At 42.2% G+C, this 14,796-nt stretch overlaps 2 protein-coding genes across 8 annotated transcripts in view; one reads left to right on the top strand and one right to left on the bottom strand.

Moving 5' to 3' along the window:
- Positions 1 to 14,796, top strand: part of cenpp (centromere protein P) — a 353,297-nt gene that overhangs the window by 205,406 nt on the left and 133,095 nt on the right. The window lies entirely within an intron of this gene.
- The window catches only part of aspn (asporin (LRR class 1)), a 41,293-nt gene continuing 36,759 nt past the window's right edge, over positions 10,263 to 14,796 (bottom strand). Inside the window, exon 8 of the mRNA XM_072582118.1 lies at positions 10,263 to 10,781. Within this exon, the coding sequence (XP_072438219.1) occupies positions 10,593 to 10,781 (189 nt within the window). The 3' untranslated portion in view covers positions 10,263 to 10,592. The remainder of the gene's footprint in view (positions 10,782 to 14,796) is intronic.

Below are 14,796 nucleotides of genomic sequence, written 5' to 3'. Positions count from 1 at the left end.
AAGGAAAGGATTGACATTGCCCTGTTACAGGAAACACACTTGAATGACAAGGAACATTTGAAGTTACAGCAGGGAGGATTTGGTAGGGTATTCGTCTCTTCTTTCAATTCTAAAAGCCAAGGAGTGGCTATACTAGTACAGACGAATCTCCCATCCCAGATAATAGAACAAATTAAGGATGAGCTTAGGAGGTTCATCATCCTCAAGGCCCTAATACATGGGGAAGTGTATAGCATTCTGAATGTCTGTTGCCCTCCCCCCCGATGCACCCCTTAAATTCTTGATTGACGCAGTCTCCAAATGACTGGCTCTTGGGGTGCAGCATACGACTAGAGGAGAAGACTTTAACCGTCTCATGGACCCCGAGGTAGACAGTATGGCAAAAGGTCTCTCGGTATCTCCCTCCAATCTAGACAGCTCGTGGGCTTGTGTGGGGAGTTGGGGCTGGTGGATGTGTGGATATGTCTCCACCTAATGGTAGAGATTTTACGTTTTACTCTAACGCGCACAAGTGCCACAGAAGATATGTTCTTTGTTCCATCAACCTGTCTGGATTCGATGTTATCCTGCAGGATTGAGAACATAGCCATTTCAGACCATGTGGTAGTGTACTTGGGCATAGTGGAATAGACACACGGTGCTGGCGCATGGATCCATTTCTTTTGAAGGATAACAAATTTATAGACTACTTCACAAGGGAGTTTAGGACTTTCTGGGACATCAACTCGGGTATGGCAAGTCACCCATTGGTGCTTTGGGAGACCACCAAGGTGTATTTAAGGGGTTTTATTATTTCATACTCAGAAACCAGGAAATGGCAGAGAGAAGAGCGGCAACGGTTGGTGGAGGCCCGGCAGAAAGCAGCCAAATCAGCATATTATGATCAACCATCTGTGGTTAAGCTATAGCGGGTCACAGCTCTCCAGACTTCTCTGAAGTCAGTACTTACCCAGGCAACAAAGAGGGAGGTCTTCTTTGCAAGGCAAAGGTTATTCAAGCATGGGGATAAGCCAGGTAGATATCTGGCTAGGAATATAAGTGCCCTGCAGTCCATTGTGTCTCTTAGGGAGAGAACTGGTACTATCACTCGTGAGTCGAAAAAGATCAATGCCATATTCAGGAAATTCTACACAGAGTTATACCGGACAGAGGGATGTGAGGATGGAGTAGCAAAAATGGAATCCTTGTTTGAGAATCTGGACCCCCCCCCCCCCCCCCCCCCCGGGTATAAATGTAGAACAAGCCTCCCTTTTGAATGCACCCTTAACAATACAAGAGGCTGTAAGGCAGCCTCAAAGTGGCAAAGCACCTGGCCTGGACAGGTTCCTGAGTGAGTTCTACAAGGAGTTCATAAACATGTTGGCCAAGCCAATATTGGGAAAGTACAATCATTCACTTTCGCACTCTCTTATGGAGGCCAATATCTCTCTTATTCGAAAAAAGAGAAAGATCCTGAGGACTGTACCTTGCATAGACTTTTCTCACTGCTGAATGTAGATTTTAAAATCCTGTTTAAAACACTAGCTCTGAGACTGGAGACAGTAGTGCCCACTATCATAAAGGAAGTCCAGATGGTTTTTATCTAGGGTCGTAGCTCTTTCAAAAATATCAGGAGGGAGTTGAATATAGTGCACGTATGCCAGCAGAGAGCAACTTTGGGCCTGATGGTCTCCTTGGATGTGGAAAAGGCATTTGGTCAAGTGGAATGGCTGTATTGTTTTGGTGTCCTGGAATGCTTTGGTCTTGGTCTTGGGGGGGACCTTCGCGAGGTGAGTGGCAGTGCTATATAATGACTCCAAGGCAGTGGTCCTTACGAGCAGCCTAAAATCAGACAATTTCAGCATCAGGAGAGACAGCCGTTGGAGAAAGCTACACGGAAGAACTCTGAAATTGTGGCGCCAAAGGTAGGAATGGGAGAGCACAAAATTACTCTCTATGCTGACTGTGTTCTCTTTTTGGCTAACCTGGAAACGTCTGTACCGTGGTTAATTCAAAAGATTAAGTTATTCGGCATTTTCTCGGGATATAAAATAAAATTTGACAAATTCGGAAGCCATGCCCGTGGAGGGCTTGGTGGGAGTGCCTGACGCGGAGGATGGAACTCAATTTTCTTTCCAATGGTGACAAGAAGGTTTTCTCTACTTGGGTATTTTTATAATCCTGCCCCCCCTCCCCCAACCACTTCCACCAGCTGTACAGAGCTAACTTTGTGCAGTTGTTTGATAGGATAAATAGGATGTGCAACATTGGGAAGGGTTACCAATATCATGGTTAGGCCGAATAGTCTTGATTAAAATGAATGTTCTTCCTCGGCTACTATATCCTATGAGAATACTCCCATTCTTGTGGCCCAGAAAAGTGCTGTGGAAGCTCAGTGGCTGATTTGGGTCCTTCATTTGGTGTTATAGGCGTCCTCTTATTAAATTTACCAAGTTGCAACTCCTACAAGATATGGGGCTGAATCTCCCAAACTTCTTAAGTGATACCAAATAAATGTCCTATTGTCCTATGTGAGTGAGGATCCGAGGTCGATATGGCTTGATATCGAGGCCGCTTTGGCAAGGTGCCCCCTTCTTAACTTACAGTTTATGGACAGGATGAAATCTGTTGCTGAGCATTATAAAAGCCCAATCATTTCAAACACGGTCAAAGTGGGGAGAATGATGCAGCAAGGTGAGGGCAATTTACATAAGACCTCACTGTTCACCCCCTTAATTGGATCCCCAGGATTTAGGCCAGGGTCAGTGGATTCTGGCTTTAAAGCATTGGGATCATGGGAGTCTCCTGTTTGGGAGGCTTATTTGATGGAGAGGTCCTGATGTCTTTCGATAAGCTAAGTCACAAATATGAGTTACCCAGTAGGAACCGTTATTTTCAGATTAGGGATTATATACAGAGAAGGACCATACTAACTACTCAGCCCTGTAAGTCTGACATGGAGAGAAGAGTGCTTCGTTGCGCGGGCACGCTCTTTGTCAGTACTCTATATCATTGACAGAGAGGGGGCACCTTGAAAGATATCAAAAGACTCTATGGAGTCTGGAATCAGGATCTAGGAGTAGAAATTTTGTTTGAAACCTGGGAGGAATGTGAACAAAATCTCAATATGCAATGAAGCGCAGGCTATGCAGTTGAAGATTCTTCACAGAACCCATATGGTCCCAGAGCAATTAGCAAAGTTCAAGAAAGGAACAAGTCCAGAGTGCCCTCAGTGTAAAATAAGCACAGGCACCCTGACTCGTTGTCGATGGTCGTGTCATAAGATCCTTAGGTACTGGGGTGCCGTAGCGAGTGAATTAGAGGGAATCCTGAGAATTGAAGTTAGGACGGATCCAGCATCTCTTCTTTTGGGACTGCCAAATCTGCCTTCACTAGATGAACACAGGAAGAGATTATTCAACATTCTCACATATTGTGCAAGGAAGAGCATTTTAATGAACTGGATCTCAGAAAACCCCTCAGATCTCATGGAATGGCAGATGGGTGATGGACACGCCCCCCAAGATTATTTTACGAATGTGGTACACCCGAAAACGGAGCTTTTCATAAGACGTGGCAGCCGTTTTTAAATTATTTCACATGGACCTGTCAGCCATATTGACCAAGGCCTTTATATAGCCGTGAGGGCTGGGTTTGGCAGTCCAGAGATCCTGGGGGGGAGGAATTCTGCATAAGTTTGTTTTGGGACCACAACTTTTCATATTATGCATTAATGATCTTGTCAAAGGAACTGAGAATGTTGTTGCTAAGTTTGCAGATGAAACAAAGACAGGTGAAAGGAACAGTAGTGATGAGGAAGCATGGAGGTTGCAGGTTAGGAGCGTCGACAAAGAAGTGACAGATGAAACACCGTGTGGGAACGTATGAGATTATGCACTTCATATGAGAATGTATGAGATTATGCACTTTGTATGAGAATGTATGAGATTATGCACTTTGGTTGGAAGAATGGAGGCATAGCTTATTTTCTAAATGGGGAAAGGCTTCAGAAATGTGAAGCACAAAGAGATTTGGAGTCCTAGTTCAGGATTTTCTTAAAGTTAACTTGCAGGTTACATTGGCATTTAGGAAGACAAATGCAGTGTTAATATTCATTTCAAGAGGACTAGAATACAAAAGCAGAGATGTACTGCTGAGGCTGTATAAGGCTCTGGTTAGATCACATTTGGAATCTAGTGATCAGTTCGGGCCATGTATCTAAGGAAGGATGTGTGGGATTGGAGAGGATCCAGAGGTTTACAAGAATGATCCTGGGGATGAAGGGCTTATCATACAAGGAGCAGTTGAAGACTCTGATTCTATACTCAGTGGAGTTTAGAAGGGTGAGGAGGGATCTGATTGGAATTTAGAATACTGAGAGACATAGATAAAGTGAACATGGAGAAGATGTTTCCACTAGCCGGAGAGACTAGGACCCGAGTACACAGCCTCAGACTGAAGGGACACCCTATAGAACTGGGATGAAGAGAACTTCCTTCAGCCAGAGGATGGTTAATCTGTGGAATTTATTACTTTAGAGGCCTGTGGAGGTCAAGTCATTGAGTGTTTCTAAGACAGAGAAAGGGAAAGATAGTTTTTGATTGGTATGGGAATCAAAAAAATAGGTTTGAGAAATATATCAGTCATTATAAAATGGCAAAGCATTTGATAGCTGAATTATGCTTCTCCATCTTATGATCTTAGACCATAGGAGCAGAATTAGACCTTTCAATGTATCGAGCTTGTTCTGCCTTTCAATCATTGAGGCAATGAGTTCCACAGAGTCACCACCCTCTGGCTGAAGAAATTCCTGAAGACCATTCTTATCGCCTATGCTCAAAATGTTTTCAATGCATGATTTTGTTGGTTTATTTTCAATTTTTAAATGTTTGGTAGGTTTTTCTTCCCATCCTGGTTTGACCGTTTTCAAAACTTTGTTGAAGTTTTTCAACATAAAAAAAAATTAATCATTCTCATTTAATGCTGGGATATTTTGAAACAAATCATTCATGGATAATGTAAACCTAAGAGTTAGAACAATGCATTTTCTTCCAAGGGGGTAGGATAGAATTCAGTCAAGAATGTCAGAGAGAAGCAATCGCTGAAGCTGTTCCAATTACCTTTAACAATTTGGCAACCTTGTGCTGAGCATGAATTCACAATACATAATAGTCACTAATTAACAGTCTTACTCAGCCCATTAAGCTAACATTAGTGAGGTATAAATTTCAGGGTGAAAGCTCTCACATGTCACTGGTATAGTGCACTGAAGAAAATTGAGCTTGAAACCAGTTGTGACCATGAATTCAGAACATTGAAAATCCACTTTCCACTAATTGGTGGTGTTACATAGAAATCATTAAAAATTTACTTGTATTGAACATTGAACATAGTGGTGTTAATGAGCCTGAGGAACACTGTTTCTACTTTATTGTACCAGCTACAACAGATCTGGAGAGTGTTTGATATGCCTGTGCACAAATAGTTTTCTTCAGAGTTCATTATTGTTTATTGTTCCTGGTTTACAGATTGAAGAGAGCTTAATCTAAATATCTATGGGGTTGATAATAGTGTGAAGAAATAGAAAAAGAAATAAGATGCATAAAGGAGTACGTATATCTCCTGTACTCTGGAGCTCATGTGCTGTCAGTAGACCCACAATACCTTAAGGGAAGGAATTCCAGGATTCTGACTTGGTGACAGTGAAGCAATATATTTCTAAGTCAGGATGGTGAGAGGCTTGGAGGGAAACTCACACCAGGTGGTGATCTTCCCATGTATCTACTGCTCTTCCAGATGGAAATGATCGTGCATTTGGAAGGTGTTGTCTAATTGATATTAAACATGCAGGAGTGCCAGTTCCTCAGCTGAGTGGGGGACAGTACGTGGGTCCTAGAAGGGGGCTTCCTTATTCATGTTTAACCTGAAGCCAGGGCAATTCCCTCCCAAATGTATACCACTGTGCCAGGTCTGTCCTGCAGGTGGGACAGGACATATTCAGAGATACTGATAGTGTGCCTGGGATATTGTCTATATTTTTCCATGAATATGACTGTGGGCTTTTGCCCGAAACATAGATTCTCCTGCTCCTCTGATGCTGCCTGACCTGCTGTGCTTTTCCAGCACCACACTCTCGACTATTACTTGACTAGTCAGCTCTCCCAGTTTTGGTACTAGCCCCCAGATGATAGAAGGGAGAACTGCATAATCGACAGAAGTTACATTCAAAACCTGCCTTTGTATTCTTTGCAGTGCTTCACGATTTTCTATTTAAAATAGGGCTAGCATTAGGGTCAACCCTCCCACTCCAGTATTACCTTCTCTCATACCTACCAATACTTACTCCTTTATGCACCTTATTCCTTTTTCTACTTCTTTACACTATTACCAACCCTGCAGACATCTAGATTAAATCCTCTTCAGTCTGTATACCAGTTCTGAGGAAGGGTCACCGGATCCAAAACGTTAACTATGATTTCTCTTGACAGTTGCTGCCAGACCTGCTGAGCTTTTGCAGCAACTTCTGATTTTGTGCACAGTCGACAGGGCTGTTTTTACCATTGTGATTTCTTGGTGCTAAATTCATGCTGGGTAGTACGTCTGGTTTCATTTTCTTTTTGAGATTTTGTAATGATTGATACAACTGAGTTGACTTTTAAGCCATTTCAGAGGGCAGTTGAGACTCAACCACATTGCTCTGGTTGGAGTCACACATAGGCCAGACCAGGTGAGGCTGGCAGATTTCCTTCCCAAGAAGACATTCCCTGAGCCAGATGGGTTTTCTGATAATCGATGATGGCTTCATAGTCATCAGCAGATTCTTAATTAAGATATTTACGTTGAATTCAAATTCCACCGTCTGCTGTAGTGGGAGTTTAACCCAGGACCCCAAACATTAGCTCAGTTTCTAGATTAATACTCTAACGATAATATCAGTGGACCATCACCTCCCCTAATGCTAAGAGAAATGGGGGACTAAGTCTGTGGAAAAATCACTAGAAATGTGCAAGCACTATAGAGTGGTAGTACTGGCATATTACCATTGTTAATCCCCCAATATTAAGTCCCTAAAGTTTACCATTGACTGGAAACTGAACTTGGCCAGACATATAAACACCATTCCTATGAAAGCAGCTTAGAGACTGGGAATTTGAGATGAAAAACTCTCCTCATCATTCCTCAAAGCATGTACATTATTTATGCAGCATAAAACCAAGAGTGTGATAGAATACTTTCCAGAAATAGTACTGAAGACTTGCACTCCATAACTTTCTCTGCTCCTAGCCAAGCTGTTCCAATGTGGTAACAATACTGGCATCCAACTGACATAGTCCAAAATTGCCCAACTACGTCCTGAGAACAAAAAAAGGACAAATCCAACCCAGACAATTAGTATCCAAGGGTTTGTACTCTTAATCATCTGTACGTGATGGAAGATGTCATCAACACAGCTATCAAACAGTACTTGCACAGCAATAAACTGCACATTTTGGCCCAATTTGGACTGCACCATGGTCTCTCGCTTACTTACCTCATTAAAACATTAGTTCAAACTTGGACAAATGAGCTGAATTCCAGAGATGAGAGTGACCACCTCTGATGTCAAGGTCACTTTTGACTGAGTGTAGTATCAGTGAGCCCTAGCAAAACTGGAGTCAGTGGAAATCCAGGGTAACCTCTCTGTTGGTTGAGTTAATACTAAGAACAAAGAAAGATGGTTGTAGTCATTGGAAGCCAGTCATCTCAACCCCAGGAGTTTGTCTGGGTTGTGTCTTGGGCCAACAATCTTTAGCTGCTTCATCAATGACCTTCCCTCAATCGCAAGTTAAGAAGTGGGGATGTTCACCAATGATTGCTTAATATTCAGCACAATGTGTAACTCCTCAGTACTATGGCAATCCATGTTCAAATGCAGCAAGATCTGGACAATATTCATGCTTTAGCTGACAATTGGCAAATAACATTCATGTCACACAAATGCCCAGCAGTGATTGTCTCCAGGGAGAGAATCTAACCATTGCCCCTTGACATTTAGTGGCGTTATTATAACTTAATCCCCTATCAACCCCCTGGAGGTTACCATTGACCAGAAACTTAATAGATTAGCCATATAAATAGTGGATGCAAGAGCAGATTCTGCAACAAATACCTCGCCTTCTGATTCCCAAAAGTGTGTGCACTATCTACAAGCTATAAGTCACAAGTATGATGAAATATTAGCGAATTTGGAGAAGATTTGTAGCTCAGGTTGAGGTTCTGGATCTAAGTTTGCTCGCTGAGGTGGAAGGGTCATTTTCGGATTTTTCATCACCATACTTGGTAACATCATCAGTGAGCCTCCATCGATTTCTCAGTAACAAACCCAAACAAGCAGACAAAACATACCCAGATACCCTAGCCAGTCTCTCCTACATCAAAGACATTTCAGAAATTACAGCCAGCCTACTCAGATGCCTTGGCATCACGTTAGCCCACCAACATACTAAAAAAGCAGCTGATGAGCTTAAAAGACTCTATACAGACAACAAGCAAAATTAATGCCATTTACAAAATACCTTGCAAGAACTGCAACAAACACTACATTGGACAACTAGCTGCCAGGATACGTGAACATCAACTAGCCACAAAAAGACATGACCCACTATTATTGGCATCTTAATTATAGATGAGGAAGGACACCACTTTGACTGGGATAACATATCCATCTGAGGACAAGCCAGAGAAAAGGACAAGAATTCGTAGAAGCATGACATTCCAACCGGGACTCTATTAACAAATACATCGATCTGGACCCCATCTATTACTCTCTGAGAAAAAGAACAGGAAATGGCATCACAGGAAATTACATCACCAACCCAAGGAAACCTAAACACATAAATATAAAGCAGGCCGTAACACCAGTGCTTCACCAGAGGCTTACTGATGATGTTACCTAGTATAGTGATGAAATGTCTGAAAATGAGCCTTCCAGATCAGCGAGCAAACTTACATCCATGATGAAATATTTTCTACTTACCTGGATGCAAGCAGCTTATGCAACACTTGAGAAGTTTGACACCATCCAGAACAAAGCAACACACTTGTTTGGCAACAATCCACAAATATTCATACCCTCCACTACTGCTCAGTAGTAGCAGTGTACAACATCAAAACATGCAGTGATAAATTAATCAAGGTTCCAACAGCATCTTCCCACCGGCAACTGTCTAGAAGGACAAAGGCATCTATAGTTTCATGGAAGCACTACCACCTGCAAGTTCCCCTCTAAGTTCCTCACCATTCTAACTTGGAACTGTATCACTGTTACTTCAATTTCACCAAGTGAAAATCCTGGAACTCCCTTCGTAATGGCATTTGGGTCTAACTACATCAGATGGACTGCAGCAGTTCAAGAAGCTACTCAACATGACCTTGTCAGGGACACTTAGGAATGGGCAATAAATGCAGCCAGCGATGTCTATGCCTCATGAATGAATAAAAGCAAAGTAGAAATACTGTTAGGAGGCTAAGTCTAACGCTAAAGTAACTTCTGTGTTCTTGCAGATAAATTATAACTATTATTCGAATTAGCAAGATGGTTCAAAAACATATTGATTGGCAAAGACATTGACTGCTACAGTTCAATGCCAATATACTGTTTTCCTGCTGCATTGTTTTGTAGAAGTTCCTAGATTCTCTAAAAATTTGTTTGCCCCATTCTTGTATCATTAATGTGAAATTATTTCATGTATCTCTTTGTGCCATAATATGGCTGTAGGTCTCGGGTTTACTTGAATAATGTTAGAATGGATCTCCTTTTAAAAAAGCAATGAAGGTGAAAATTATGCTTATATGTAAACTTAAAAGATCCTTCAATCACTGACAAGCAAACCAAAGATTAAAGTATAATTTGAAACTAAGATAATGTAAATCTTTCCTGATAAAGTTGTGATTTTTTTCTGTGAAAAATTGATGTGAATTGGACAGAAAAATATTCATTTAATGCTAAAAAAAAGGAGTGTCAGATCTTTGAATTTAACAAGTGGAGACTGTGGTACAATTCAAATGATACTTACCTACTTGACTTAGTAAACTAAACCTTGTTAAGCAGACCACTTGCATACTGGTTAATTCAAATCACGAATTGCATCATCATTTTCTGAGATACCATACTGCACTGTGTATTGAAATGAAATGAATTATTTTATTGACTCACTGGAGTTGTTTCAGTTTGGATTGGAGGTGGCAAGGCAACAGTTGCTTATACAATCAGAAGGTAGAACCTCATAAGAACTAAACGGCAACACTGCATTGTATTTAATTGACTTTTATTTCTTTGAAACCTATCAGAGTTGTGCAATTAGTGACCATTCCGAGTCATATAGAAGGCACCAAGTGAAGCATTTTCTCAGAATGGGTAGTTGAAATGAAATTCCTCTTTTGACAACTGCTAACACATTTTGACTCTTGAAATCACAATTTTGATTTTGTGGATTTCCAAGATTTTGCAAGTGGTTAATTGTTGAAGAAAGCAATTTTTTCCTGTTTTTGTCAAAAGGAATTTCATGCTTCATGTTATTTAACCTTATGGGAACAATACTTGTACACATCTATTGTTATTTATTATTCATCTATTATTTTCCAAACTGCACGCCAAAAGTACCAGAGACACATCGAAAAGAAGCTGGCTGAATTTCCCAGTGCTTCACTGGATTGCCAAAAAGGCTGATTCCACTATAGAACGTCATCTTATTGCTTGATTCCTTTGGGCAGAAATCATCCACGTCAATTTTGCTAATATTATTATTATGAAGATAAAGTACCTGTTTAAAAAAAAATAAAAAGCTGAAAATTCTGTAATTGAATATTGTGAAAATGTTGACATTGGTATTTCACATTTGTTTAGTTTGGGATGATTTTCATAAAGTGCAGTCTTGGTTGATTACTAGCAAGGAAAATATATTCTTAGATGAAAGAACAAGGTTACAACTTAGAACCTTCAGGGCAGTATGGTGGCTCTGTGGCTAGCACTGCTGCCTCACAGCACTAGTCACCCAGGTTCGATTCCCACCTTGGGCAACTATCTGTGTGGAGTTTGCACATTCTCCCTGCGTCTGCGTGGGTTTCCTCCGGGTGCTCCGGTTTCCTCCCACAGTCCAAAGATGTGCAGGTCAGGTGAATTGGCCATGCTAAATTGCCCATAGTGTTAGGTACATTAGTCAGGGGTAAATGTAAGGGTAAGGGAATGGGTCTGGGTGGATTGCTCTTTGGAGGATCGGTGTGGACTTGTTGGGCCAAAAGGCCTGTTTCCATTCTGTAGGGAATCTAATCTGAGCAGAAGTCTTTTGTATCAATATTGCACTTGTGAACTTTCTGGGTTAATCTCAAGCCTATCAAAGACTATTTTTATCTGTTTCCTTCTCATACATCTTTCTCATAACACAAAAAGTAGGAGTAGGCAATTCAGCCTCTCAAGCTTGTTCCACCTTTTAACATGATCATGACTACCTGAACTGCTGTGGTCTTCCAGCACTACTAATCCATGACTAATCTTAGCTCAGCAGGCAGTCAGTGCAGGAGTCCTCTGCAGCTGCCTTCCTGTCAAAGAAGTATTCTGTTTTGGATACAGATGAGGGGAATGGCCCATCAGGTGACAGCAGCAGCAGCAATCTGTGCAGGGGCACCTGGGCTTGGCTCTGCTGTATAGAGGGGAAAGGCACAAGATAGAAGAGCAATAGTAATAGGAGATTCAGTACTCAAGGCACAGATAGGCACTCCTGTGGCCACAAGAGGGACTTCAGGATGGTATGTTGCCTCCCTGGTACCAGGGTCATGGATGTCTCTAAGTAGGTACAGGGCAACCTGAAGTGAGAGGGTCTGCAGACAGAATCTATTGTCCATACTGACACAAATGACACAGGTAGGAGGAGTGACAAGGTCCTGCAATGACAATTAACTAAACAATAAACTAAAAAGCCAGACTTCTAGAGTAGTAATTTCAGGATTACTCCCTGTGTCACGTGCTACTGAGGCTAGGAACAGAGGCAAAGTACAATTGAACACGTGGCTAAAGATTTGATGTAGGGGGAGGGCCGCAGATATATAGATCATTGGGATGTCTTCCAGGGAAGGTGGGACCTGTACACGAAGGACAGGTTGTATCTAAACTGGAGGGGCACCAGTATCCTGGCAGGGAGATTCTATAGTGCCACTTGGGAGGGTTTAACTAGTGTGGCAGGGGGTTGGGATCCAGAGCAGCAGGTCAGTAAGTATGGAGATTAGGGAAGCTCTTGATTCAAAGGCAAATATAGCTAAGAGGAAGAGCAACCCGGAAGAGGTTGCTGAGTGCAGCGGAACAGGATGCTTGAACTGTGTTTGCTTTGATGCAAGAAATGTAACAGATAAGAAGAATGAACTTAGAACCTGGATTAATGCATGCAATTATGTTGTTGTTATTACATAGTCAAGTTTGAAAGAGGAACAGCATTCGCAGCTTAACGTTCAGGGATATCAATGTTTTTTGATGAGACAGAGGAGGAAGCAAAAGAAGTGGGGACTGGCACTACTGATTAGGAAGCATATTACAGCGATTTTGAGAGAGGACACCCTGGAGGGATTTGCCTCAAGGCATTATGGATGAAGCTCAGGAATAGGAAGGATGCAATCACAATGCTGGGATTGTACTACAAACCTCCGAGCTGCTAGTGGGAGATAGAAGAAGAGATATGTAATCAGATTATTGAAAGACATGAAAATAACAGGTTTGTTGAGGTGAATGATTTTAATTTTCCCCATAATGACTGGGATCCCTTTCGTGCTGGGAGTTTGGATGGGGAGCATTTTGTTAGATGTGTCCAGGAGAGTTTTTTGAAATAATATTTGGACAGTGCAGTGATGGAGGGAGCCACTATGGACCTGGTATTTAGAAATGAGCCCAGACAGGTGATCCAAGCTTCAGTGGGGGAGCATATTGAGAATAGTGATCATAATTCTGTAAATTTTCAGATACTTATGGATAAGGACAAGACTGGACCTTGGATGAAGCTGTTAAACTGGGGGAAGGCTAGCTACAACCGAAATAGAGAATATGGTTTGAGAGGGGATGTTTGAGGGGAAATCTACATCCGACATGTGGGATTCTTTTAAGGACCAGTTGGTTAGGGTGCATGACAGGCATGTTTCTGTGAAAATGAAAGACAGGAATGGCAGAATTTGGGAACCTTGGATGACAGGGGTAATTATCAGCTCAGTCAAAATAAAAGGAAACATACCTAAGGTGTAAGCAACTAAAAACAGACGAAATCCTTGAAGAATATAGAAAAAGTAGGAAGGAGCTCACATGGGGAATTTGGAAGGCTGAAAGGGGCTATGAAATGTCCTTGGCTAGCAGGATAAGGAGAATTCCATGATATTTTATACATACCAGAAACACGAACATACATTGCTGGAAAAGTTCAGCAGGTCTGTCAGTATCTGTGAAAAGAAATCAAATTAATGTTTTGGATCCAGTGACTCTTGAGGAAGAGTCACTGGAACTGACACGTTAACTCTGATTTCTATCCATAGATGCTGCCAGACCTGCTGAGCTTCTCCAGCAGTTTCTGTTTTTGTTTCTGATTTCAGCAGTTCTTTTGGGTTTCATTTTATACATATATTAAGAGTATGAGGATGGCTAAGGAAAGGGTAAGCCCACTAAAGGATATGGGAGGGAGGTTACATGTGGAGCCAGAGGAAATGGGTGAGATCCTTAATGTGTATTACATTGGTATTCACCAAAGAGAGGGACATGAGGGATTTTGAGGTTTGCAAAAGGTGTGTGAATATTCTTGGGTCGGTCAACATATTGAAGAAAGAAGTGTTGGGTGGCTTGAAATACATCAAGGTCGACAAGTCCATATGGTCAGATGGAATCTATTCCTGCATAGTGTGGGAGGCAAGGGGGGAAATACGTGGATCCTTATTAGATATCATTGCATTCCTTTTAGCCTCAGGTGAGGTTCTAGAGGACTGGAGAATGGCCCATGTTGTTCCTTTGTTGAAGAGGAGTTATTCCGGGTAATTACAGACCAGTGAGCCTGACGTCAGTGGTGGGAAGCTGTTGAAGAAGGTAATGAGAGATAGGGTTTATTCACTAGGAGAAAGTGAGGACTGCAGGTGCTGGAGATCAGAGTCAAAGAGTGTGGTGCTGGAATTCGAGGAGCAGGAGCAGGAGAGTCGACATTTCAAACATAAGCCCTTCATTAGGAATGAGGGGTGGCCCAAGAGATCTGAGAGATAAATGTGAGGGGGTTTGGAGCTGGGCGAAAGCTGGCTGGAATGGTAGATGAAGGTGGGGGTGAAAGTGATAGGCCTCCAGCGTATCTCCTCCACTTCCTGCACTTCCTCCTTTGAACCTCCAATCTCAACAAGGACAGAAACTGCCACCCCACCAACCTCCAGATACATCACATCATTCTCCGCCAATTCCTGCACCTACATAGAGACCCCACCACCATGGATATATTTCCTTCCCCAACCCTATCTGCTTTCTGGAGAGACTATTCCCTCTGCAACTCCCTTTGTTAGGTCCACGCCCCCCCACCAACCCACTCTACATTCTCGACACCTTCCCCTGCCACTGCATGTAGTGCAAAACTTGCACCCACACCTCCTCCCTCACCTCCATCCACAAAGGCCTCAAAGGATCCTTCCACATCCGACAGAAATTTACCTGTACCTCCACACACATCATCTACTGTGTCCGTTGCTCTCGATGTGGGCTCCTCGACATTGGGGAGACAGGATGCCAATTTGTGGAACATTTCAGAGAACATTTCTGGGACACATGCACTCAACAAC

The sequence above is a fragment of the Chiloscyllium punctatum genome, chromosome 12 (genome assembly GCF_047496795.1).
Source record: "Chiloscyllium punctatum isolate Juve2018m chromosome 12, sChiPun1.3, whole genome shotgun sequence".
Classification (NCBI taxonomy): Eukaryota; Metazoa; Chordata; class Chondrichthyes; order Orectolobiformes; family Hemiscylliidae; genus Chiloscyllium; species Chiloscyllium punctatum.
This window is presented reverse-complemented; position numbering and strand designations above follow the sequence as displayed.